This window comes from Myodes glareolus, chromosome 9 (assembly GCF_982192425.1).
Source record: "Myodes glareolus chromosome 9, mMyoGla1.1, whole genome shotgun sequence".
NCBI classification, from domain to species: Eukaryota; Metazoa; Chordata; class Mammalia; order Rodentia; family Cricetidae; genus Myodes; species Myodes glareolus.
Window position 1 is genome coordinate 103,532,327 of NC_142034.1, and position 27,755 is coordinate 103,560,081.

Consider the following 27,755-nt stretch of genomic DNA (forward strand, 5'->3'; position numbering starts at 1 on the left):
ACTGAGATCAAGCATTCTTTTCTTTTTGGTCTCTGTCACTTTCCTCAGACCTGGGCCAGGGCTTGCCACTTAGCACGTGGCCGGTAAACACCAACTGGCATGGACAGAGGAGCTCTCTGCCAATGCTTGGCATTGCAGCTTCTTGATTGTTACAGTTCTGAAAGGGGAAGCAACTCTTCCAAGGTCACAGAGTGGCAGAACCCAGATTCTAGAAGGGACCTGCTTCTGCTAACACTTCCTGTTTCCTGAGTAGCCTTGAACTTTTGATTCTTTTGCCCCCTGAGTGCTGGGATTACAGGCATATGCTACCAGAGCTGGTTTAAAGTGCTGGGAACCGAACATAGAACTGCATGCATGCTGGTCAAAAACTATCGGCTGAGCCACACCCCAAGTCTGAACAGCGTTCACCCAGGCGTTCTGCAGAGAAGCACTAAGGTTCCCAGGGGCAGCTCAGGCTCAGCCCTGGACTGCTGACTCCTGTTCACACCTCTGCCAAAGACGGATGGAGCAGCAGGAAGGAGCGGTAGGGCTGGTGGCCTGTCACCACGCCATCTTTTTGAATTGTAGTACAGCCCCTTTAGAAGTCCCCAGTGATCCTCTATACTGGAGGGATGGGATCGTGGGCAGCTCCCTAGGGTGGTGGCCTCAGGGAGGGGCACACACCTGAGGAGCAATGCTCCCCTTTCCGTACAGCATCTAAGTCTCACTGCAGCTGCCCCAGCTCTCCCTCCAACTGCAGGCCTCGAGGCTGGCCCAGGATACCAGTCCCCAGGACTGTCAGCCGCACATAGGGCTTTGGGGGCTGTGACAAGAACAGAGCTGAGGGAGTAAAGGATCCTCTGCAGGAGGAAAGTCAGCTGCTGACCTTCGGCCATAGGGGGCCCAAGGCTGCCTATTACTACCTGTGACCTGAGTTAACGGAGCTTAGCTTCAGCCTCTGGACAGCTCATGAGGTCCTCAGGGCCAACCACCAAACCTCTACCTCCCAACCACCCCTCCTACTGGGCTAAGGAAGCTGAGTCCCCCTCCCCAGCGCTGTGGTCTGCACTAATATGCCTGATCAGCATCTGGAACTTCTAGGCTAAGGAAGCTGAGTCTCCTTCTCCAGTGCTTTGGTTTGCACTAATATGCCTGGTGACTACAAAAAATCAGTGTTCAAGGTCATAGGCCAAACAGAGAGGGAAAAGGGGACCCAAGGCCTCCCAACTGCAAGGGGCACCTAGCACTCACCTTCTTTGTGTGCTGGTAGGCTGCTGTGAGGCTGAGTTCCCCTTGGAGGCTCTTCAAGCAGCAGTGCAGGACCTTCCTGCCCTGACTATTCTCCGCATGCACCTCACTCTGCACAGCTGCACTCCAGGCTGACTCAAGCTCTCTCCTGCTGTGGAAGAGGCCTGGCATCAAGGTTGTCACCATGGAAACCTGCAAGGAAGCCAGGTGGATGATCAGAGTCTTTGAACCTGTTAGTTTCCTTTTATTCACTTTGCTACTTGGTGAACTCCTATTCATCCTTCAAAACTCCTCCAGTCAAGACCATCTGTGCATGGCCTCCAGAGGAGGGAGATGGGGGAACTCGTTCTTCCTTATAGGACCCTAAAGAAAATCCTTTCTATAACTCTGAACCAAGCAAATACAACTCCCTCCCTCCTCTTTGATTTAGGGTGGGACTATTATCTCACTGGGTCATCATTTTTTATTGACTTTATTGAGCTATACATTTTTCTCTGCTCCCCTCCTTTTCCCTCTCCTCCCCTTCATCCCTCTCCTATGGTCCCCATGCTCCCAATTTGCTCAGGAGATCTTGTCTTTTTCTACTTTCCATGTAGATTAGATCCATGCATGTCTCTCTTAGGGTCCTCATTGTTGTCTAGGTTCTCTGGAATGGAAAAAGATCTTCTCCAATCCCACATCAGACAGATCACCAAAATATACAAAGAACTCAAGAAATTGGTCATCAAAAGAACAAACAACCCAAAAAGAAAATGGAGTAAGGACCTAAACAGAGAACTCTCAACAGAGGAATCTAAAAAGGCTGAAAGACACTTAAGGAAATGTTCAACATCCTTAGTCATCAGAGAAATACAAATCAAAACAACTCTGAGATTCCATCTTACACTTGTAAGAATGGTCACCATTCTTAGCAGACACCATCTCCGCATCCAAGGGGCACATTCTGGGAAGTAGCTTTTGTTCCCTGGGTCACCCTGGTCCTCCAGAACCTGGAGGAGCTGGGTGTTACTCTGGCTTGTATTGGGGCTGGAGGAGGCCCATGACCATGGCCCTCCCCCAGCCAAGCCTCAAACAGTGTCCTCTACCCTAGAGCCATGGTTCCTGTCACACACAATCTCGAGGTCAAATTGGGTGGGGCCATGCTGACCCTCCAGCCAAATACCAGACCCTGGGATGGGATTTTATTCTTTCACTAACTTCCCCATCTGGGCTTCCCAACCAGCTGCTCAGGCAGAAACTACGGTGTCATTTATTCCCTTCCTTAAAATCCACCCACTGCCACTAGGGAGCAGCCCCAGCCTCCTGGGAAACTGGGTTCCTCTAAGCCACCTTCCCCACCAGCTGGTGGCCCATAGGAGCCAGCTGCCACCTCCTCTTCACAGTCCTGTCCTGGTCATCCCTGACACCCAGTCACCTCCTCACATTCCCTGAGCTCATCAGGAATAACTCACCACTGCTGTCTACCCAGTGCTGCCCCAGAGTGGACTGTGCTGCCCCAGAGGGCACTGTGATGCCCCAGAGGGGACTGTGCTGTCCCAGAGAGGACTGTGTTGTCCACAAGGGCTGAAGTGAGCTGGACTCTCCCTGGTCCTGCGTTGCTCCTGAAGAAAAAGGGTTTGGAGCAGAACTTTCTGGGGCACAGTCTGAGTGACAGCATGGGATGGGTAGAGAAAGACCCTTCACAGAAGTCACTGAGTAATGCCAGCTGTGCCTTCAAAACTGTCACTCTGGTGGCTACCTTCTCCCCTCAGAAGCTGCTAAGCAGAAACACAGGAACTGGATTCTCTTTATGGTCTCTATTCAGATCCTCTTGGTAACATTTCTGAGAACTCTGGCTGAGTCCTGTCCCTGTGTCTGTGGGTGACATCAGCCACAGGCCTCCAGTTTTCCCTGTGTGGAGGAGGGGTCAAGGGCAGGGAGCCCAGCTCCTGTGTTGAGTGTCAACAGGGGCAGGCAGCAGGACACAGGGCCTGTCTAGGTTACAAAAGGCCATTGTTCCAGGCCTGTATGTACATACTCAAACACACATGCTTATGCACATACACAAATACACAAATCTCTGTGTTTGTGCACAAATAGACACATATACACACATATACACAGCACGTACACAAATATGCACAAACACCGTCTTACGGTTTCTATTGCTGTGATAAAATGTCATGACCCAAAACAGCTTGGGGAGGAGTTTGTTTCCTCTTCTGAGTCTCTTATGGGCCACACCCCATCAGTGAGGGAAGTCAGGGCAGGAACTCAAGGCAGGAACCTGGAGATGGGAACTGGAGTAGGAGGATTGAAGGAACGCTGCGCTGCTCGCTGGCTTGCTCCTCATGGCTTGCTCAGCCTGCTTTCTTATATCACTCAGGACCACCTTCTCAAGGGTAGCATCACTCACAATGGGCTAGGACCTCCCCCATCAATCACTAATTACAAAAATGAATGATGCACTCACCTACTGACAATCTGATGGAGGCATTTTCTCAATTAAGTTTAATTTGTGTGAAGCTGACAAAAAAAAAACCCCAGCACAACAAATGTACCAAGCTGTGTGCACACATGCATATGCATGAGCAAAGACATGCATACACGTGCACACACAGGCACACACAGGAGATGACCTGCACTGCTTACCCAGAGGTAGGTGATGGCTTCGGTGTACACCGGGATCTTGACTTTCCTGTCGTGGCTCTGACTCCTGCCGGTCGTGCTGACCACCAGATCTTTGAGGGTCCAGGCCTTGGCCAGCGTCAGCTCTGAGACAGCCTGGAACGTGACCCAGTGTGGCCAGTAGAGCTGATGAGCTGCAGACACTGTGAGCCATGGGCTGTCCAAGTTCAAGGCTCCTGCAAAAGCACAGAGAGAAGCTGGTGTGTGGGGCAAGAAGGGAGTGACTGGCAGGCACCAAGAGGCCGTCCTTCCCAGTCTCATCACAGCTGTGCAGAGCTGGGCTTCCTGGGATTGGGCACCAGAATTCCTTTACAGAGGGAAAGAAATGTGAGTTTTGGCAGGACCAGTGCATGCACACCCATCTAAACTCGCCCAGCGGCACCCTGGGAATCACTGTGTTCCCTTCTAGTTAATGAAGCACAGACCACAATGCTCGGGTGAGGGAACTACATCTACCAGGCCTGTGAACCTTTTACATTGCAGTAGGACCCTGTCATCTCCAAAGTTCATGTCTGAGAACTGTAACTGGGTTAACAAACAGACAAAATGCTAAGTGTGGAGTGCTTACGAGGGTGCTGTGGCCTGTAGAGGACAGATGATGACCTTGGGCTGAGGAAGGCTCATGGCAGCTACAGTTAAGATGAGGCCATCCTGGACGCTGGCCCTTAAACCAATATGACTGGTGTACCTTGAAAAGAAGGGACGGTGGGCCCAGAGACACACAGAGAATGCCAAGTGACAATGACAAGGAGATTGGTGTCAAACAGCTGCAAGCCAAGGAACAAGCATTGGCGGCCTCCTGCAGGCGCCACGAAAAAGCAGGGAAGTGCTCTCAGGGTCTTTGAGATGCACGACCTTCAGGTCTACAAAAGGCTTTCTGGTTTTTGTTTTGTTTTGGCTTGGTTTGGTTTTTCAAGGCAGGGTTTCTCTGTAACTTTGGAGCCTTTCCTGGAACTTGCTCTTGTAGACCAGGCTGTCCTGGAACTCACAGAGATCCACCTGCCTCTGCCTCCCAAGTGCTGGGATTAAAGGCATGTGCCACCACTGCCTGGCTGGGCTTTCTGTTTTTTAAGCCCCCCTGTTAGTGACCATTTGCTATAGCAGCCATTGGAAACTAGTGCACCTGCCTGGAAGTTACTGGAAGGGGTGTTCCATCTGAACAAAGGGGCATATAGAAAGATTACAAAGGCACCAGACACGGGGCCGTGACCCAGACAAGTGGCAGGAGTTCCTAACGGGGCAGCAGAGGGGACCAAGGCAGTGGCGCCAGGAAGTCTCTTCAAGGAAACTCTCCAAGGTAACTAAAGCCCATAAGTGTTCAGACATGCCTGGCCATTGGAGAGAATTCTGGTAAAGTTGCTAAAAAAAAAAAAAAAAAAAAAAAAAAAGGCTTGGGAATAATTAGAAGGAAGAAAACAGAAAACTTATCAAACATGAAAACGGGTGATTGTAACCACCACCTACACACCTCTGCCAGGAAGACATGTACACAGCCCCACTACATAAACACGGAGTGGTAGCAAACACAGCTCTTTCTGGAGGATGCGGAGAAGTGGATATTTGGAGAAGGGCCCTTGTGAGAATCGGATTCTCATATTCTTAGTAGGGCATCTACCAAGAATGCCTACTGAGGCATATTGGCAGTGAGGCTGTATTGTTTTTAGAGGTGTATCTAAAGAAAGAGCTGAGATAATTCACACTATTTATAAGCTTTACTACTGAAAACTTCACTTTGAGGGCCTGGGGATGGAGCTCAGTTGGTAGTGTGCTTGCTAGTCCATCTGTAGCCTTGTATAAAATTGGGGCATGGTTGTGCACACCTGTAATCCAAGTCCTTGGGAAGTGGAGGCAGGAGGATCAGAAGTTCAAGGTCATCCTCAGTTATATGAGAAGTTTGAGGTCAGACTGACTGGCCTATGTAAGACTTCAGCTCAGAAAGAAGGAGGAGGAGGAGGAGGAGGAGAAGGAAGGAGAAAAAGAAGAAGAAGGAGAAAAAGGAGAAGGAGAGGGAGAGGGAGGAGGAGGAGGAGGAGGAGGAGGAGGAGGAGAAGAAGAAGAAGGAGGAGGAGGAGGAGGAGGCGGAGGAGGAGGAGGTGGTGAAGGTGAAGGTAAATTAATATAGATGATCCAGCAACGTGGTTCAGTGGAAAAGCACTTACCCAGCATATAAGAGGCCGTGGGTTCAATCCCCAGACTGCACACAAACAAATAACGGTCCCCCCAGACAGATGCACCATCCCTGTCCCCGTTTCGCTTGCCCTTCCAGCTGCTCTGCTAACCTTCCATCACCCTCTCCCCCTCTTCTGCCTAGGACCTTGGTACTTAACACCCCCTTTGCCCAGAACACACTTCTCTGGGGATAAAGTCGCCTTACATTTTAATTTTCAGTGGAAACATTCCTTGACCAGAGAAGTCTTCCCACCAGCGCTACCCAAACAAGCTTGCCTGTGTTCAGCTCTCCCACCTCACTCAGGCAAGTATATTTTCCATGATTTCAGTTTTATGTTGTATGTCACCTATGCCAATCAACAAATTGACAAGGAATGATTCTGTTTCCCTATGGCTCTCTGCTCCAGGCTGGGTACACATAGGAATTTCATAAAGGCAACCCAGAAAAGAGTCTAGAACTCTGTGACCATGTGCTGACCCACTCCTCCAAGGATGAAGGTAAGCTTTGAAATCCTCGGTTCCCTGCCTAGGCACCAACTTTGTGACTGATGGTCAGGAGCTGTGTGCAGTGGAATTCCTGGACCAGATTTAACTCATGGGTGTCCTCGGGGCCATTCTCCATCCTCAGCCTCTGGTGGGGACTGCACTCACGGGCAACATGCCTCATCTGACCTGTATGGGTCATCCCAGAGCCCTGCCTCCTTCTGCCTGGCATTTCTGCCAAGCTCTGAGGAGAAGTGAGTTCCAGTCTGATTCAGGGCTTCAGGTACCCTAAGCAAGCACACCATTAGGCCATTTCCACCCCCATTTTGCTTTTGTAGACAGGGTCTCATACAGTAAGTTGACCATTGACTGGTTATAAGGTCAAGAATGAACCTGTACTCCTGATTCTCCTGTTTCTGAAAGACCTGGATAAATCCAGATCCCCCTAGCAGGAGAAAATAGAGCCAAAAATCTAAGCAGGGAGGGAAGAACCAGAAATCCAGGATTAGCTGGTTCAGTTTCAGAAACTAGCTGAAGATAAAGTTAGATTGCAATCTTGAGAGTAATCTTGAGGAACAGGAAGTTGCCCCCTTGTGATTATCACTGGTATTTTTGGAATTTTCTATGATGCCCTCCCTATCCCTTTGGATTACTGGGCTGTGGTTTCTTCCCTTAAAAACCCCTTCTCCCAGTTACTCGGGGTTGAACTCTTCCCCTACGTGGGTTATAAGTCTCGACCCCAGTGCACTGGTTCCCATCTTGTCGATTAAACCTCGTGTAATTGCAGCAAGAACGGTCTCTCGTGAATTACTGGAGGGGGGGGATCGTGTTATCCCGAGACTTGAGTGAGAGTCTCCCCACACTGGGGGTCTTTCATCTCCATCTCCTAAGTGCCAGGGTTACAGGCATGTGGCACCATGGTTTATTAAATGCTCGGGATGGAACCTAGTCCATGCAGCTGGGCAAGCACTCTACCAACAGAGGTAAATCCTTAGCCCCTTAATGTAGCTTTCAAAATGACAGGTGAGCAACCCTCCAACGCACTGTGCTGTTTCTAATTAACAGCTGTATCTGATCAACGGCAGGGCCAACAGAATGGCAGCCAGATGGCAGAAGCGGCATCTTAGCCCTCCAGGTCACAGTGCAGGGTACATTCCTCCCCCCACCTGAGTACTGTACCCAGGAGGCCGTACTTGATCCTCAGGGTGTTGCTTTCCACAGAGCCATGCTGCTCCAGCAGGCCCTGTATGTGGACCTCTGTCACACAGGGAACCTGCTGCTGGACACCCAGGATGGCTGACTGCAGCCCAGCCTCCGCCTTCTTCTCCAGCAACATTGTGGGACAGTAGGTAACATGCATGGGTGGTTGTCCCCCAGCACACTCCCCACCTTGGGGGCTCAGAGACCCCACCCCTGTTTCTCCTGTGCCTCAGGGGCATTGACAGCAGGGCACAGTGACTGGGCCTGTCTAGAAAGTAAGCTTTCTAGGGCTTGCAACTCTGCAAGTCTATCATACAGACAAAGTATACAGAATTTGCTAAGGCATACTACAGGACCCCAACATGCCTATGCTAGGCAATTCACAGTCACTGCTCCAAGTTCCTCCAGCCCAGGCCCCAGGAATCTTCCAGAACACCACAAGGAGCGTAGCCAAGGTCTAAGCTGCCCCAGCACCAGGTCCAGCACCTCTCTCATTGATCCTCCGTTCAGACATCCTGGGGCTGGGGATTTAGCTCAGTTGGTTGGGTGCCTGCCTAGCATTCAGCTAGGTGTGATTCTCCACACTGAAACCTGGGTGCAGTGGTGCACATCTGTAATCCTAGCACTTGGGAGGTAGAGACAGGAGGGTCAGAAGCTCTAGGTCATCCTCAGCTGCCCAGTGAATCTGCAGTCAACCTGGGGATGACAGACTATTACAAAACAAAACCTACATCTAAATGTGCTTCTCACCATGGGTTAGAGTCAAAACAGTACCAAAGCTGTTGCTTTAGAAAGCTGCCATTTTAGGATACCTAGGGTGGGCTTACAGGGAAGAAGGTCAGTGGGCAAGTGGGAGCCAGTACCTTTTAGTGGACATCAGTGTGAAGGAGGCTGAGCTAGTGGGGGGTCACACAGGGATACTGGGCTGTCCATCCCCAACCTGACCACAGAACAGGGTTATGTGAGCCTCATCATTTAGCACACGCCTCAGAGATGCAGAGATAGACAATCTGCTGCCCAACTGCCATGGATGTTCCATCAAGGACTATAGGTCTGCCTGCTGTCACCAGCTTTGCCTCCATCTGGGCCTCGAACTGCTGGGTCTTCTTGTCTGTCTCTCTGTCACTCTGGACCTGAAAAAGTCCCAGCATCACCTGAGGGGCAAGCATGTCCAACAGTCCTTGTTCTGACCCTGTGATCTCGGACCAGATGTGGGTAGGGGCAGAGCTTAACTGATGACCTTCTACTTTGACCTTGACCTCATTTTTTTTTAAGATAGGGTCTTGGGTAGCCCAGGCTGGCCTCAAACTCCCTATGTAGCTGAGGATGACCGTGAACCTCTGAGTGCTGGGATTACAGGTGTGTACAGGATTACGCACCATGCCAGTGTGTGTGGTCTTGGGATCAAGTTCATATCAGGCAAGCACTCTACACCTGAGCCTCATCCCCAGAGCTTGGCCTGGGTTTTAAAACCCTGAAGTGTTTGAAATAGGTTCTCTAGTCCATAGTCAGGGGGAAGCAGGAGGGACCCCTCTGTCCTGCCCTCTCCTCACCTTGTTACAGGACAGACAACTGCCTAGAATCTGAGCACCTCTGCGACCTCTGGCTGCCCTGCCCTCCATCCCAGTCTTGAAGCCTGGGTCACTGTAGTATCCTCCTCCTAACCCCACTGGCCTCTTTAAGATGTCAAGGTCAGGGTAGAGCCAGGAGCCAGGACTCTGCAGCGAGGACTGTGGCAGGAGCGCAAGGCCACCCTTGAGGCTTGCTGGGGAACTACAGACAATTGGAACCATTGCTTTCAGTGTCAGGTGCCAAGTTGAAGGATGGCCCCACAGACAGTGCCTGCAGGAACTGCGAGCAGAGACAGGTGTGGTGGTGCACACTGCAGTCCCAGAGGACTGCAAACTCAATAATATTCTGAGCTACAGAGTGAGTTTGAGAAGAGATTGGTCAGTGGTTAGAGAATTTGCTGCTCTTCCAAAGGACCTGGGTTTGGTTCCAGCACCCACACGGGTGGCTAACAACTGCCTGTCACCCCAGTTCCAAGGAATCTGATACCTTCTTCTAGTCTCTATGGGGTTCAGCCATGAACATTGTACATATACACACACTCAGGCCCACACAAATACACATAAAATAATAAACCATTTTTTTGAAAAAGATTAGGAGGGAAAATGATAGAGAGGGGAAGGGAAGGGGAGGATGGAGAGGAGAAGAAGAAAAGGAGGGAGGAGAGGAGGAGGATGAAGAAGATGGAGGTGAGGAAGAAGATGAAGTAGCACAGACATAGTAATAGAGGCCTGTAGTCCTAGTGCTAAAGAAGGGGGGACAGGAGGATCACACGTTCTAGGTTAGCCTAAGCTACACAATGAGACCTGTTTCAAAGGGCAAACAGGTAAGAGACAACATGGCCTATGTGAGTATGTGTGCATGTATATGAATATGTTTACACAAGCATATGAATGTTTACACAAGTATACACACACTCCCTTTTTACAATAATGCATGTAGTCCATGCACTGTGTGTCCCAATGATGGCTTCCTTAGCTCTTCATTGGGGCTGTGGATGGCAGCACATCCCAGACCTGGCACCCACAGAAGGAGACTCCAGTTATAGTTCCTGCATCAGGGGGCAGACAGCTGGGCTTCTCCAGGCCTGCCACTATGTATGATCCCCACACTATGTATGACACACACACCCTGTCAACTCAGCTGAACCCAGCACAGCTGCCTGTTTCCTCGCCTGCTTTGGGAAGCCGAGACCTGGGAGCTATGAGAACAGGCTGTAGTGAGTTCCGCAGCTCCAGATGCTGGCGTTACTGCAATGCATCAGAGGTGTGAGCGCTGCACAAGGCTCTCTGGGGGCCCATGGGGCTTTTCCACGCTGGCACTGAGGACTCAGGGCTCCAGGACTGAGAATGAGGAGTCTTAGCCTAGGTGCCTGGGGTTGGAGGAAGACGAACTTCCTGGGCACTCAAGAGGTAAAGGCAGGTGGTGGAAAGGGTGAGGTCAGAGGTAGTGGAGGGGTGAGGTCAGGGGTGGTGAAAAGGGTGAGGTCAGAGGTAGTGGAGGGGTGAGGTCAGAGGTAGTGGAGGGGTGAGGTCAGAGGTAGTGGAGGAGTGAGGTCAGAGGTAGTGGAGGGGTGAGGTCAGAGGTGGTGAAAAGGGTGAGGTCAGAGGTAGTGGAGGGGGTGAGATCAGAGGTGGTGAAAAGGGTGAGGTCAGAGGTAGTGGAGGGGGTGAGATCAGAGGCAATGGAAAGGGTGAGGTCAGAAGTAGTGGAGGGGGTGAGGTCAGAGGTAGTGGAAAGGGTGAGGTCAGAGGTAGTGGAGGGGTGAGGTCAGAGGTGAGAGGCACCTCATCTGGAAAACGGTGTCTTTGTGTCTGGTGGCATTAAAAGAGGTTTGTCTGAATTCAGAATGACAGGTGTCTCCTGAAAAGAGACAATTTGAAATGACCTGTAGAAGGATGACAGTCTGACCAAAAGGGGAAGAAGCCATCTCTGGACTGAGGAATTCTGCAGGTAGCACCCGACAGTTCTGGGAACACAGGCTCCCCACAGCCTCCCGACAGCAGCCCCACTCAGACTCCGCGCTCCCTATTGGTTCTCGGAGTTAATGGTGGATACTGTGTTAGTGCATCCAGTTCTGGGAACTTCAGTGGGATATCAGGAAACCTGGGAGCAGTCTGCATAACTTCTTTAATACTTTTCTGTACTGTAAACTTCTATTAAAGAGTCTTTTAAGGATTTATTATCTGTTTGTGTGCATGTATCCATTGTGTGTATGTGCATATGCATGCAGGTTCCCACAAAAGCCAAAAGAGGGTGTGAGGTCCCCTGAAACTGGAATTGCATGCTGTTGTGAGTCATTGGATGTGGGTGCTGGTCCTCTGCAAGAGCGGCATGCGATCTGGATTGTTGAACTATCCCCAACCCCCATACTTTCTATTATTGATTCCACCCATTTATTTACATCAGTGATGGCGGGGGGGGGGGGGCTTTGTTGGATCAGGACACTGACTGGGTCAGGGAGACCTGGGGTGGGAGTAGGGCTAATGAGTGCACCCCTGAGAACCTCGATCTCACCTGGGGACCAGGCCAAGGTCAGAGGCTGGGGCTCCACCTTCTGGTTCATTTTCTATCCCCTGAGCCATCAAATGGACCTGCTCTAGCTCTTGGAACTCAGGAGTGAATGTGTGGCAGATACACTACCCACATTGCAGCTGCCAAGGAGTCAGGTGGCAAGGTGAATTTTCTTGTTGGGGTGCAGCCGCTGTAGCTGATATCCATCCCAACGTCCCTGGCCACTTCTGACTGGGGTGTACCCATGAGGAGGTGGGCAGTGGCTTCTTCAGGGAGCCAGCTGTCCTTCTGAAAGCACAATGGGGTTCCTGAGAAGAGAAGACACTGCTCCTCTTCTGAAATAGGGCTGCCGACCCTTGCAGGAACAAGCCCATTAAGCATTTCCCAGGCTTTGAACAGCAGCACAGGACTGGCAGATTTTCAGGACAGTCTGGCACAGGACTTTTGATTTTCCCTCACGGTTGGGGTGCAAGGCTTTGCTGCATGCTAGGCAAATGCTCTCCCACTGAGCTACACCCAAGCTTCTCCAGGTCTTGATTGACAGGGCAAATGACCAGAGTGGGGCTTCTGTGATACACAGCTCCAGCATCCTGGCAATGCTGTCTCATCCCAGACTAGCCCTGTGCAGGTCCCTCCCCTTTCTCACTCTGCGATGCACAGTGGACATCTGCAACCCAGGACACTGCCCTATCCTCTGGAGTCAAAATAATACTGTCTTTTGCTTACTGCTACCAACCCTCCTCTAGAATCTGAGGCCGGTGAAGCCAGCTTCAGCCTCTATCTTTCCTAACCTTTTCACTTCTCCTGGCCCGAGGGCCTTTGACTTCCTTAACCCTGAGCCTCCATATATGAAACTTGGAGAAAAGTGGCTTTGAACTCAAGCTGCTTCTAGAACCCAGAGCCAGGCTGGGATGTGGCTCAGTGGGACACTGCAGGCCTTGCACACTTGCACACGGCCCCAGCTCCTCCCTCTCTATTGCAAAAGCATCAAATAAAATAACACATCCTGGTTCACTCATTCAACACTTCTTGTGAGGCTAGCCTGAAGCTTGGGGAGCCCTAGGTATGCAAAGCTCCTGACCCTGGGGGTTGACACCCCAGAGTCAAGGGCACACAATAACCAGACACAGAGAGCAGCCAGGAATCTTTGTCTTGTGGGTACATGAGTGGCCCTCGAAGAGATATGTGTTTTATGTCAGGTGGTAAGGAACAGAATACCTGTGATGGCCTGTTAAGATGCCTGAGAAATTACAGACTAAAAGGTTAGCTGGCGTTGGAAGAAAGAGTGTCTCAGGCACAGGAGAGAGCTAGTGCAAAGGTCTGTGCACAAGAAGGCGCTTGACACATTGAGTCAGAGTTAACCATGGTGCTAGGCAGAGTCAGCATGTGCACAGAACCTGCGGCAGGAGGGAGCCAGCTCAAAGCCTCAGAGTCAAAACCTGTATCGTTGTGGCCAAGTCCTTGGTGCTGATGTGCAGCAGGTACAGCTGAAGTCCTGGGCCCTGCTTCTTCAGAGTCAATCCCCGAGCACAGGTGCTGAGAGCAGGGTGGGCTGACCAGGCCCTGGAGTGTTCATGTTAGCACACAGCTGTCCACCCTCGGCCTGGGACACTGCAAAGACAGTGACATCTTTGAAAGCTGAGTGGCAGCTGTGGTTAGCAGGTGGCTCAGGCTGTTGGCCCAGCCACCTGTGTCAGCATTTCCTTCTGAGAACCAGCACTGTACAGACCTTAACCCTGAAAGACAGGAGTGCAAAGGCCAGGGCTCCTCAGACTCAGCTAGCTGTTGACATGGGGCCCAGTAATCGTTTGAGAGTATCGTATATATTATACAATGTTCTATGGCATTCCTGGCCTTTATCAATTGGATGCCAGGAACTACCATCAATGCCAGTTACAGCAGCTTCATTAATCATTCCCTTAATGGCATCCCCCTCAATCCAGGGGTGGTGCAGAAGGCAAAGACAACCGCACCCTGGTGCGGACTTTTGTTACTTTTAAAGATTTGTTTCTCTGTGTGTGTGTGTGTGTGTGTGTGTGCCTGTGTGTGTGTGTGTGTGTGCCTGTGTGTGTGTGCCTGTTTGTGTGTATGTGTGTGTGTGTGTGCCTGTGTGTGTGTGTGCCTGTGTGTGTGTATGTGTGTGTGTGTGTGCCTGTGTGTGTGTGTGCCTGTGTGTGTCTGTGTATCTGTGTGTGTGTATGAACATGTGAGTACAGGTACCAAAGAGTCCAGAAGAAGGTGTCTAATCCCCTGGAGGTGGAATTACAGGCAGTCGTGTTTCCCACTGTGGGTGCTGGGACCCAAACTCGAGTTCTCTGCAGCAGCAGGAAGTGCTCTTAACCCCAGAACTAGATCTCCAGCCCCAGGATGATTCCTTTTGTTTTGTTGAAACAGACTCTCACTATGTAGTCCCGGCTGTCCTGAAACTCACTCTGTAGACCAGGCTGCCCTCAAACTCACAGAGATCTACCTGCCTCTGCCTCCTGGGTGCTGAGATTAAAGGTGTGCACCACCACATCCATGTTCTGGTTGGAATACCGAGTTCTGGAGGATGCCTAGCTTCTACCACACACAGTCACCGGGATTTGCTCAGTCTCCTCCAGTTCCATCCTGAATGGCTGGGCAGAGAAAGATTCTTACATCTGAAATGATTTGATACAATTTGTGTCGATTTCAGAATGGGAAACATAATTTTGATCAATAGCGAGTGCCAGCTCCCTTCATGGCTCGATGAGGTTCCTTGGCAAAGACAGCTAGGATGCTAGTGACATACGTCACGATGGCTGTAAGTCACTTCTCAATGTCACCTTCCATTCCAGACCCAGAACCCCTTCACACTCACTGAGTCGCCATAATTCTGAAACACTCTGCAAAGATGGCCATAGCATCTAGCCCAGGCTTGCATTAATAAATGCACATTACACACACACCCCACTTTCTCCAGCATCATGCGAGGCTCTGGAAACCACATCAGTTGCATCTTGATTCCCACTCAGATCCTCACAACGGTCACCCTGGGCAAGAGAAAGCAATAGGAACTGTATCTGAGGTGGTGTCTTTGGCCAATCTCCTATCAGATCTTCTCTGTAGACTCTTAATCTCTCTGGTCCCTTTGTTTAATGGGAGTTTTCACGTGTTCCGCGTCCCTTCACAGCCCACAGGACTTTTGCGTTAAACTGAGCTGAAGTCGAGCACACTGAAAGACTCTTCCTCCAGGCAACCTGTGAGGGCTTCCCTCTGAGCTTCCTCCCGTGTGTTTGCAGAGGTGTGCCGTCTTGACCTGCCTTGCTGAACTTTGATTCTCGGTGAGAAGGCAAGCGATGGCTACTCCGTCTACATCTTTAACTGTTACAGCTTTGCCCAGGACAGCTCCATCCAAGGATGGCCTGAAGCCAGGGCAGGGCTCACTGCTGACCTGCGACCACCTCTGGGTGCTTTCACGGTTTCAGTGAGACTTAGTTACTTTTCTATCGCTGTGAAGAGACATCATAACCAAGGCAACTTAAAAAAAAAAAAAGTATTTAATTTGGGGGCTATGATTCCAGAGTGTTAAAGTTCACATTCATCATGGCGGCTGGTAGGCAGGCATGGCTAAGCTAAAGCTAAGAGTTTACATCCTGATCTGCAAGCTGGAAGGAGAGAGAGAGAGAGAGAGAGAGAGAGAGAGAGAGAGAGAGAGAACTAACTAGGAATGATTGGGACTTTTGAAACCTCAAAGCCGGCCCCTGGTGACACACCACAGAACATATTGCTCTTGATGGACAATAAACCAGGCCTGGCAGAGGAATTCTGATGTCACTGCCATTTTAAAGAAGTGTCTTTTTACTTCCCCTTCTAAGGACCTAAAGAGCGGCTCTGCTCTGAAGGTTTCCATCTCCCTAGCACCTTTAAAGTAAAGATCGCTGCCACACATGCTTCTGGGAATGGCGAGCCCAGTCTGCTTGGCCTGTGGTCCCAGCAGCATCCCCACCTGGCTGAAGCGGAGATTAACAAACTGGCCAAGAAAGGATGGACTCCCTCCTGGTGGCTCCCAGGGGACTCATATGGCTTTGTACAAGCATGTTGTGAAGGACTTGCTCTGATCCTTTGCAGAACCCTGTTGTATAAGAAGGCAGCTACAGGTGGGTATGGCGGCCGTGCCTTTAACCCAGCACTTGGGAGGCAGAGGCGGAGCTCTGTGAGTTTAAGGCCAGCCTGGGCTACAGAGTGAGTTCCAGAGCACCAGCCTGATCTATAGAGTGAGTTTCTGGACAACCAGGAGGTGTCTCTGAGGGGTTTTCTGGGTTAGGTTAATGAAGGAAGAAAGACCCGCCCTAAATGTGGGTCCAGGACTGTATAGAAAGGCGAGTGAGAGCCAAGCAGCAGCATTCACTCCCCTCTGTGTCCTCACTACAGGGGCAACACAATCAGTCGGCCTCCCGTTCCTGTGGCTATGCCTTCCACCATGGCAAATGATCCCCTGAAGATGTGAGCCAGAATAAATCCTTTTCCCTTAAGCAATTTTTGGAGGTAGGAGGATCAGGAGTTCTGCTGCTTGTGAGTTTAAGGACAGCCTGGGCTACATAAAATCTCATCTCAAATAAGCAAACAATGAGTTTGAGGCCAGCCTGATCTACATAAGACCTCGTCTCTAATAAACAAACCAACGTTGATCAGACACCTTTGTACACAAGCCATTCAAAACAACTTTGGATTTTCCCAGGGTGCAATGCTGGAAGCCAGGCTGCTAGGTGACTAAATATCAGTAACACAAATACTTTTGGAGAGTAATTTGGAGGTCATCCGCTCCACACCCAGGACACCCATCTCAGGCTGAGAACCAGAGGCCCAGCTGCCTACCTTCCTCACAGGTACGGGACCAGGACTCAGAGAAGCTGTGACCCTTCCCTTCCACTCTTCACACTGCCCCTGGTGACCAGATACGGCCTGAGCTGGTGGACGAGCACAGATCTGACACATAGTCTTTGTGCACCTGCAGGCCACTGCCTTGCACCCTGCCCCACCCAGCCCCTCCTCCTGCTGGTCCCACCTCCCCCAGCTCTTCCCATAAGCAGCTTGCCCCCCATTTCCCCACCCCCTTTGCAGGCTCTGCCCACTCCCAGTTCTCCCTGTAATGAAGGCCCCACCTGAAGCTGAGGAGCCCCACTGAGTCCTCTGGGGCATTCAGGACTCTGAGGTCCTGACCCTTCTTAGCCTGGATCCCACCATCTAGGCTAGCAGTGCCACGGACACGGGTCAACCTCCTCAGCCCAGCCTGTCCCAGAGCCCCGGCAGTGCCCATCTGAGCAGAGACCGGAAGGAGGGCACTGAGGGAGAAAGAACAAGGTCTGGGGCCTGCACCTGCTGGCCCACTGCCAACTACCATCAGCCGTCCCTGTCACCAGCCTATCTTACAGATGGGAACACCAAGCCTCAGGAGGGCAGAACACTGCATGGCTGGGGTCATGACGCAGTCAGAGTGCTCGAGCCCCGTTTCTAAGCCCCGCTTCAGGTCCCCCCAGCCCTGGTAGAAGATGTGTTTTGTGTTCTTGGTCACGCCCCAGCTTGGCTGGGAGGTGGGACAGATGGCCCGGAAATGAGACCATGACTTACATGCATTCTCTTCCGCCCCTTTCATGCCACACGGCCTGGTCCTGCAGCAAACTCATTTGAATATATTTCCTCACCAACAGTGGGATTAAAGAAGGGCCTGCCCTTCTTGGTCCGTGGTCACTGGGGTTTGGTGAGCTTGGGTTGGGATCCTCTCACCTCCCTTGGGAGGGACAATGTGGTGATTCTAACTAGAGACCCTGTGGCCCGACTCCCCGGTGCAGCACTGAGCAGCTTCACCACTCTGGGCCTGTCTTAGCAGTGAAGGGACTTCATAGTCCAAGACCCTCACAGTTGTTTAATTCAGCAACAACAGGTTAACAGGCGGGCTGAGAATGGTCCATTCCCACAGCCTGAGCCCCTGCTCACCTCCGCAGTCTGTATGATGCCCAACCCTACCCCCTTGAAACCCTGTTTACTTCTCCACAGTCTGTATGATGCCCAGCACCCCCTTGAGCTCCTGTTCACCTCCCCACAGTCTGTATGATGCCCAGCCCCCAAGCCCCTGCTCACCTCCACATGGTCTGTATGATGCCAAGCCCCCAAGCCCCTGCTCACCTCCACATGGTCTGTATGATGCCCAGCCCCCCATACCCCAAGCCCCTGCTTACCTCCCCACAGTCTGTATGATGCCCAGCCCCCAAGCCCCTGCTCACCTCCACATGGTCTGTATGATGCCCAGCCCCCAAGCCCCTGCTCACCTCCACATGGTCTGTATGATGCCCAGCCCCAAGCCCCTGCTCACCTCCACATGGTCTGTATGATGCCCAGCCCCCCATACCCCAAGCCCCTGCTTACCTCCCCACAGTCTGTATGATGCCCAGCCCCCCAAGCCCCTGATCACCTCCCCACAATCTGTACGATGCCCAGCCCCCACCCCGAGGACCTGTTTACCCCAGCTTGGAGAAGTCAGTTCCCTGGACTTGATAGAACTTCTTAGGGAGCCATCCGAGAGCTGCTGGTAGTCAGCTGCCCCTTGGGCATGGATTCTGACAGTAGTCAAGGCAGGTAGGGTGAGCCTGGCTGGAATGCCGACATTGTGGGAGCCAGACTCAGCCTCGGGGTCACCTGACCTCCTGCCCCTGTGGCCAGAGAACCATAATAACAACCCACAGCCATGTCTAGGGACAGGTGATCTTAGCATGGAGCACAAGACACCTACTTGTTCTCGAAATATATGTCATTCCAGAGATACATTGGGGAAAATGAGACCTTGGACATGAATGGTTGGCTCAAGGTCACATTGTTCTTGAGAATGGAGTAGAATGTGGTCTGCTTATTGATCAAGGCGAGCTAGGCAGATGGGGACAGTAGGTGTCTCCCACAACCAGGGACACATCATTCATTGTGTCCTAGGCAGATCGATGCACTAACTTAGTCAGCCTGGGCCCTCTGAGGGAAACATGATGTTTTTATTTAACGTCTCTGTTTCAAGACTAGAGTATAGCTCTGTGCACAGTGCTTGCCTAGCATGCATCAGGCCCTGCACCCTGCCCCAGCACCAAAAAGATAAAAAGAGATAAATACCCCATGTCTGAAGCAGGAGTGAAGACTATGGCAAGACCTACAACAGACCCAAAGTAGGAGGTGGTGTGGGGAAAGCCTTGTGCTCAGGTATGACCCTAAATGTCATGTTCCAGGGTCAAAGGGTCAGGGGACAGAGGTAGGGAATAGACATGAGGGGCAGGAGTAGGATCCAGGTCAGAGAACTGTAAGCAGAGATGGAGGGAAGGAGATGGGGACATAAGACATGAGGCAGGCACAGGTTGGAGACGGAAACACAAGGGAGTGTGCAGTACTGTAGAATATTAGCTAAAGATCTGCTGCATTTGTTTACGCTGCGGAACATTTAATTAATTAATTAGTGATGCAACAATGTGCTGCGTTCTTTTATGTTGCATTTATTTAACTCTGAGAAGCGGTGTTAGTTTGCCTGTCTGAAACACCTAATTAGTCTAATAAAGAACTGAATGATCGACAGCAAGGCAGGAGAAAGGATAGGTAGGAGGAGAAGTCTGGGAGAGGGAGGATTGAGGAGCGAGAGGAGGATGCCTCCAGGGCCACACAGCCACACAACCACACAGTCACACAACCACACAGCCACACAACCACACAGCCACACAGCCACACGCGGGATAAGAAAGAGAAAAGGGTGTGTAGAAATAGAGAAAGGTAAAAGCCCAGCAGCAAAGGAGTAGATGGGATAATTTCAGTTAAGAAAAGCTGTCTAGAAACAAGCCAAGCTAAGGCCAGGCATTCACAAGAAAGAATAAGACTCCAAGCAATTCATTTGGGAGCTGGGTGGCAGACCCCTCAAAGAGTCAGAGTTAAAAGATAATCAACTACAGCACAGGGTCAGGAGCTGGGACATGAGGCAGGGCGCAGGGCTGGGGACAAAAGATGGAGAAAGGGGAAAGTGACAGGGAGAGGGCAGGGAATGGGGCAGAGGGCGGGGGTCACGGAAGAGAGGCTGGAGGCAGGGGTTGGACAGGGACGGTGGGGACAGGACAGAGAGTACCCTGAGAAGCTTGATGGCAGGTTCAGCCAGGTGCAGAGACCAGCGTCTCCTGTGGCCTCCAGAGGCTCACAGTCCAGGAAGCTCAGCTCATGCCTGAACACTGACAGTCAGCTGGCAGCTTCGGCCTGCCTTGCCCTAAACCACCAGGATACCTGAGAAAGAAGCCAGAATGAAGACATAGAAGCTTAGGTGAGCCAGGCAAAGATTCTGGAGTAGGAGGGAGACTGGGCTGCTAGAAAGGTCAGGGGCATGTGCATGGTAGTGCCCATGGCCCAGTGTAATCACACCTTCCTAGGGCAGGTGTGAACTAGAAGCCAGCATGGATGAGCTGCGGTGAGCCAGCTCTGAACCACATGCTGCATTTCCCTGGTTTCCTCATCGGCATCCCCTTCCAGCTTCCCATCCAGCCACCTGAGCGACGGTGCGGTCCATGATGGTCTCCTCGTCCCTCATCACTTTTCATGCTACGACACAGACTTTATTTCCAACATTTGAAATTAGGAGATTTTTATATAATTCCAAACCCATGGCTTCTTGGAAGACAGAAATACTAGTTTGCCTACCCACCCCTCAGTAAGGGGTGACCAGAGCCAAGAGGCAGCTGCTGGTGTGAATGGTTGCTCCTCTAGGCACTACAGTCCCTGCCCTCTCTGTTGTCTTGCCAATATGGAGATCGAGTATCTGTTGTTACTCTCTTTGTCTTAGCAAAATATTTCTTGGGGTGTGAGTATGAAACATGAGAAAATAACAGACTCTGGAGGGTGCGTTCTAAGACAAAATTGTTTGGTTTGTTTTTGTTAAACAAGGTCCCGAGTAGCCCAGACAGGCTCCAACCCAGCATGGGGCTGAGGCTTGCCTGAAAATCCTTCAACCTTCTAAGTGCTAGGGTTACAGGCACATGCTATCATGCCCAGCTAGAAAAAAAAAGTGTTTATTCCTAGCCCACCTGGGCTTTGGGCTAACATCTGGTCTATGTATAAACATGTCAGTACACACCCAAGCCACCCATGTTGCTGGCTCTCAGATGTACACAGAGATGGCATTTTACAAGAGCAAACGTTGTGGGCGGAGTGAGTGCCCATCCTGGTCCCTGCCCTCCAGAACACACAAACTGTGCCCAGAGTCTCTGCTAAGACAATCACTAGCAACGGGACCTGGTCACTCAGCTGAAGACAGGCTTCCAGCTACAGGGCACCTGCCCTCAGACACTATCCACACACACATACCACAAAAGCACCCTCAAGACAGTACAACTGTTCATTTCATTTAATCTTTTGGTAGGGTCTCCTGTAACCCAGGCTTGCCGAACCTCAAACTTGCCGAATTTACAATCCTCCACCTCCATCTACTGAATGCTAGGATTAACTCCATGTCTGGTCTTAGGTGCCGCTGATCCAATGTGCACTGGAGAGGTGGGGAGGGGCTTGCCAGTGTGAGGCCAATCTGGGCTACAGAGTGAGATTTTATCTCAAATAAAATAAAACAAAAATTTTAAGTACTAACAGGGGCTGGGGAGATGGTTCAGACAATAATGTCTTGTCAGGAACTTGAAGAACTGAGTTTGGGTCCCCAATACTCAAGAAAAATATAAGGCATGCACACAGTGTGCCCTTAATCCCACTGCTGGGGAGGCAGTCAGGAAAACACTGGGGCCAGCCACCCTAGCGGAGTGGGTGAGTGAGAAGCTGTGTCCCAAAATATAAGGTCGAAGGGCTGAAGTGATGGTTCAGCAGCTAATAGCACTGGCTGCTCCTGCAGAAGATCCAAGTTTAGTTCCCAGCACCCACATGGGGGCTGAGAACTCTTTGGAAGTCCAGTTCCAGGACTGCCCTCTTCTGACGTTTATGGCTACTACACACACATGGTGCACATACATGCATACATACATATAGGCAAACACTCAGATATAAAATTTTAAAAATTTAAAAGCAAAGTAGAGCCGTGATGGAAGAAGATACTCAAGGTCAATACATGCACACACACACACATGCACAAATACACATTCACACACATGAATACACGTACACACACACACTACAAATGCATACACATGCATATGCACATGCAAGCACATACATATACACATGCACACATAGGCATGCATATACACACATGTACATGCATGCACATACACATACAGAAAAGTGAAAGAAAATCCCAAACTAAACAAAGTCACATGTCTGATAGCAGAAATTATTTCTAAGATAAAGAATTCCCAAAACCTTATAAGAAAATAACTCAGCCAGGCAGTGGCAGCACATACCAGCACTTGGGAGGTAAAGGCAGGCGAATCTCTGTGAGTCTGAGATCAACCTGGTCTATAGAGTGAGTTCCAGGACATCAAGAACTGTTACACAGAGAAACTTTGTGTCAAAAGGAAGGAAGGAAGGAAGGAAGGAAGGAAGGACAGACGGAAGGAAGGAAGAAAGGCTCAATAAAATAAAACAAACCTAACACCCGAATATACATTTCATTAAAGACACCTGGATAGCTGACTGTCCACAAGACTGGCAAGAAGTCTCAGCCACTTGCAGCCATGCCTGATGACCCCATCCACATGGTGGAAGGAGAGAACCAACAACCACAAACTGTCCTCTGACCTCCACACACCGTCTGTGCCATGTGCATATGAGCACACACACATACGTACGAAATAAAAATAAATGCTTAAGGCTGGGGGTAGCGGTATACACCTTTAATTCCAGCACACAGAAGGCAGAGACAGGCAGATCTCTGTGAGTTTGAAGCCAACTGGTCTACAATAGGAGACCCTGTTGCAAAAAATAGATAAAATAAAATAATAAATAAGGTTCATCACTAATAATCATTAGGAAAACACTATTAAAGTAAGAGACTAGCCTGGTAGGATGGAGCAGGCCTGAGATCTCAGTACTAGGAGGCTGAGGCAGGAGAATCATGTATTTGAGGGTAGCCATGGACTAAATAAAGAGTAAGTTCCAGGCTAGTTCAAGCCGTATGGAGGGTTTAAGGTCAACCTAAGTTATATAGTGAGACCCTGTCTTGAAAAAAAGAAAAGAAAAGGGGGAAAGGCTGGGCTGGGTAGCTCAGTGGTGGTGGTAGAATGCTGTCCTAGCATGGAGAGGCCCTGGGTTCTACCCCAGCCTAGGCAGGGGCAAGGGGCACCTCACAGCCATGGATGAATAAAGCAGCAGAAGTAAGTGCCAGCTTTAAATACGTGTCACAATTTACGAAACCTCTGAGAAAGTGCCCAGTAGTCCGCCGCGGCCTGGGGTTTCTCAGTAGCTCCTGAGGGTAACTAGGACAGGAAGAAGGTATACCATAGAGGATGAAGGTGCTTGTAAGCTGGGCACGGGGATCCCCAACTGAGATTCCATCAACAGAGGGGCTAAGGCAGGGGGCCAACCTGAGCTACAGAGTAAAATTATGCCAAAGAAAACGAATCAAAAAGGCTCTTGTGAGTGTGATAGGGTCATCAGCTTTTAGTGAGCGTGACACTAGTACTCTCAGATCATATTGTATAACTCTGTGTCTGTGTATGTCTGTGTGTCTGTGTGTGTTTGAGTGTGTGTCTGTGTGTGTGGTCTGTGTCCATGTGTGTGTCTGTGTCCATGTGTCTGTCTGTGTGTGTTGTGTCTGTGTGTGTGTGTGTATGTTCGAGTGTGTCTGTGTGTGTGTCTGTGTCCTTGTGTGTGTCTGTGTGTGTGTCTGTGTCCTTGTGTGTGTCTGTGTGTGTGTCCGTGTGTCTGTGTGCACATGCACTTATAAGCCGGGGTCAACATCAGATGTCTTCTTTAATTGCTCTCCACTTCCTTCTTTGAGGCAGAGCCTCTCACAGAAGCTGGAGCATCCCGACTGGACTGGACTAGCTAGCCTTGAGTGCCTGTCTTACTATCCCAGCACTGGAGTTACAGGACATGCTTCTGCACCAGCTTTACAGAGCTAATTTTAAAGAGCAGGAGTCACTGGCATCATTGGAGGTTGGACCAGGTTAGGGAGGAGTAGGTTAGGTAGGTGAGGTAGGACTAGGTTAGGTAGGTGAGGGAGGACTAGGTTAGGTAGGTGAGGTAGGACTAGGTTAGGTAGGTGAGGGAGGACTAGGTTAGGTGGGTGAGGTAGGACTAGGTTAGGTAGGTGACGTAGGACTAGGTTAGGTAGGTAAGGTAGGAGTAGGTTAGGTAGGTGAGGGAGGACTAGGTTAGGTAGGTGAGGTAGGACTAGGTTAGGTAGGTGAGGTAGGACTAGGTTAGGTAGGTGAGGGAGGACTAGGTTAGGTAGGTGAGGTAGGACTAGGTTAGGTAGGTGAGGTAGGACTAGGTTAGGTAGGTGAGGGAGGAGTAGGTTAGGTAGGTGAGGTAGGACTAGGTTAGGAAGGTGAGGTAGGACTAGGTTAGGTAGGTGAGGGAGGACTAGGTTAGGTAGGTGAGGTAGGACTAGGTTAGGTAGGTGAGGGAGGACTAGGTTAGGTAGGTGAGGGAGGACTAGGTTAGGTAGGTGAGGGAGGACTAGGTTAGGTAGGTGAGGGAGGACTAGGTTAGGTAGGTGAGGGAGGACTAGGTTAGGGATGGGCACTGACGAGAAGAGAAGATGGCGGGTTCTCTGGAGTGGGGTGCTGACCTTGCTGGTGCACAGAGGAGGAGACACACATCCAGACGGGGCTTTGGGACATTTCTGTGTAGAGGTTACACTTAGACAAACGACTTTTCAGCACCAGGCAAGCTTGATCAGCAGGTGTCCACAAGGGATACATGCACACCCACATTTTCCCCAGAGCCTGTGCAGGCATCTGGGTCACTGGGTGGGGGACAGGGTAGTCAGATCATTTATTACCTTCTCCTGGAGGTCCTTCATCATTCTGGGTCTTTCTCCTGGACAGTCAGAGCTGGCCTGGCTCTGGCCCTGGCCCTGAAGTGTTCTCTGGCTCAGCCTCTCTTTCCTCTTCCTGCCTCCAGAAGGATTTGGGGCCCAGCAGACTGCAGCTGGTGTCTTCAGCTGGAGTCCCAGCTTAAGAGAGAAAACAGAGGCTCATGAGTGAGGAACCCAGTCACACGGTAATCAAGGACTGCAGGACTGGGAACAGGGCCCCAGGAGGCTAGCCTGGAGCACTCAGGGCTCCCTGGGCCACCTGGCCTCAGGAAACAGGGCGCAACCTTGAATTTTTCAGGAAAAATATCCTATGAATTCTTTGGGGGCTTCAATGCCGCTCCTTCTGGGCAGCACTTCTCACATCCCTGCCCCAGGTCACACACCCCCAACCTGGATTTCCAGCAACAGCAACAAGGAAACACCCAGATCCTGCGTGGGAATCCCCTTTAAGGGTGTGGGGCCCCTTTAAGACCATGAGGCATCTACTAGCCAGGATGACTCCTAGAAGCTGGTGGATGAACAAATGAACCCTTCCTCTATCAGCCATCACATCTGCACATACTCATCCCTGTCCACTCACCTCTCCTCCCTCCTGGACGTGGATAGCTGTCTGCCCACCTGTCTGTTTTCTACTTCCTTCCAGACATCTGGCTTTCCTTCTCCTTGCCTCTTCTCCCTTCCCTCCTGCCATCAAGTTCTCTTTGATAGTGTTTGGAGAAAAATCACAGGGGGTGGCACCACCCCAGCTGGCAGTGCGTAGGTGACAGGCCCTGGTCTCCCTCAACCAGAAAGGGCTGGGAGAGTACAGGATGCAGGTCCTGCAGACGGACTCCAGGGCCTTGGAGCCAAATGTCAGGACTTCACAACAACCCACGGGACCCCAGCCTCAGAGGTCTTCCTCTCTGCTGTCGCTCGGTCAGAGTGCTTGCCTAGCGTGCACTAGGGTTTCAGCTCCAGCCCCGTAAGAGGAGGGAGAGAGGGAGGGAGGAACTAAGTTGCCTGTCTCTTCACGGGGACAAGCAAGTGCTGTCACATCCTGCCACCCACCTGTGTGCTTCCTCTCTGTGCCCCCACCCTTCCCTCTGCTCCATTTGTGAATGCCGGTTTTTTCCTCTTCCGGAACCATTGCCCTCACTGGTAGCCTGCTTACCAGGCGCTCTCTGACTCCATCTCTGCACAGATCCACTTGACTGAACCTAGAGTCGCCATCCACGGAAACGCACCTCTGGTCCCATCCGTGAGGCTGTTTCCAAGGAGCTAAAGTGAGAAAGGAAGACCCACTCTAAAGTTGCTCCGTTCTATGGGCTGGAGTCTGCTCTAAATAAAAAGGAGAAGTCAGAGCCAGAGTTCAGCAGATAAAGGGGCTTGCAGCCTGTGTTGATGATATGAGTCTGTCCCTCAAACCCAATTGCTGGAAGGAGACACTTGACTCCTGCCCTCCACATGCACATCATGGTGTCCATATGCTCGACCCGTGACAGTAAATCAATATTTTAAAATAAAAGTGAAAACAATCTGTACACCAGCATATGTATGCACTTGTGTGTGTGTACATACACATACATGATATGCTTCTCAACTGTGGATGCAATTATACTCCTGCTGACATCATGCCTTCCCACCATAATGGGCTGTACTATTGAACTGAGCCAAAATAAAATCTTTCCTTCAGCCAATTTTGCCAGGGATCTTGTCACAACAGCAAGAAAATCCTTCAGGTCTCAGCTCAAATTTCCTGTTCCCACACAAACAGTTTAGAGTTGCCTCTGCCACTTCCAGCCGTCTCCCTCTGCTGGAAGACGCTGTTCAGAACAACACTGAAGCCATCTTCATGAGACCAGCTGTGTTTGCTCACAAATGGTCACTACTGGGCGTGTGGGCGTCAGTCAGTTGTATGCAATTCTGTCCCAACTGCATGTGGCCTCTTGGTCTTAGAAAGGGGCCAGAGCAAGCACACAGGCTAAGGAAGGCTAAGTCAGGGGCTCTAGCTATGCGATCACAGGGGAGCCATCATCCACACTAGGTGCAGACCCTCCAGCATGGCTGCTCTGTAAGTATGCTTAATGAATTAATTCGTTTCTTGGAGCAAACTTTAATGAACTCAAACTTTGGTTTGCCAATAGGATTTTAGAAGGAGAAGGTAGAAGTTGCTCAGTACCCTCAACCCAGAAAATTCCTCCAATAGTCTCTCAGAATGGAAAATATCAGGAGAGCAGGGACCACACTTCAGTTGTTCATCACCATGTATCCAGAGCCGAGCACATTGCCGGTACAGCGTCAGCTAGAGGAGGGATATTTCTCAATGGCTGGCAAGTAGATAGATGGGTAAACGTAGGTGAATGGGTGGGTGGACAGAACGTGGATGTGAACTGTTGGAGACAAATGTGTGGGAACACAAACTGATGGGTGAGTGGATGTGAGGGATAGATGGATGGAAAAAGGAATGAAAGAGAGGGTGGATTAGAAAGATGGATGGATGGATCAGAGAGATGGATAGAAGACTAGATGGGTGAGTGGGATGGATGGATGGACGATGAAGAGGGGTGGATGAGAGGGTAGATAATGAGAGGGATGAGCTAGATAGAAGAATGCTTGGATAATACGTGTGGACAGGTATATGGCTATATGCAAGGGCAGGTTATATGGGTTGAAAATGATAGAAGGAATGTAGAACAATAGAAACAAGGGGCAGGTAGACAGGTGGATGGACAGATGGGTCACTCCTTGTCCTGCCTCCAGGACAGCCCTAGAGAGATGGCAAACACAGAACTTTTACCTCCAGCAGGTTGAAGGTTCAGCCAGCAGCATTAACAGTGAGGTTTACCATTGCAGAATAAGGGAGGAAAGAGCTAGAACAGAGGAGGAGGGTCCTCTTCAGGTTGCCTCCCAGGCTGACAGACGCTAAGGGAAAAGGGAGGGTCCTGGGAACTAGAAAGAGAGGATACACCCAGTGTGTCCTGCCCCAGGAGAGGAC

General features: G+C 50.7%; 1 protein-coding gene across 1 annotated transcript in view; it reads right to left on the minus strand.

The window, feature by feature from the left end:
- The window catches only part of Apoltp (apolipoprotein lipid transfer particle homolog), a 94,787-nt gene that overhangs the window by 45,211 nt on the left and 21,821 nt on the right, over positions 1–27,755 (minus strand). The window contains 17 exon segments of the mRNA XM_087909600.1: positions 664–685; positions 688–802; positions 1,231–1,419; positions 3,859–4,070; positions 7,726–7,968; positions 8,692–8,771; positions 8,773–8,879; positions 11,959–12,238; positions 13,255–13,354; positions 13,357–13,478; positions 16,956–17,135; positions 17,241–17,377; positions 19,937–20,004; positions 20,007–20,022; positions 24,746–24,919; positions 25,932–26,063; positions 27,558–27,682. Coding sequence (XP_087765726.1) covers positions 664–685; positions 688–802; positions 1,231–1,419; positions 3,859–4,070; positions 7,726–7,968; positions 8,692–8,771; positions 8,773–8,879; positions 11,959–12,238; positions 13,255–13,354; positions 13,357–13,478; positions 16,956–17,135; positions 17,241–17,377; positions 19,937–20,004; positions 20,007–20,022; positions 24,746–24,919; positions 25,932–26,063; positions 27,558–27,682 — 2,302 coding nt within the window.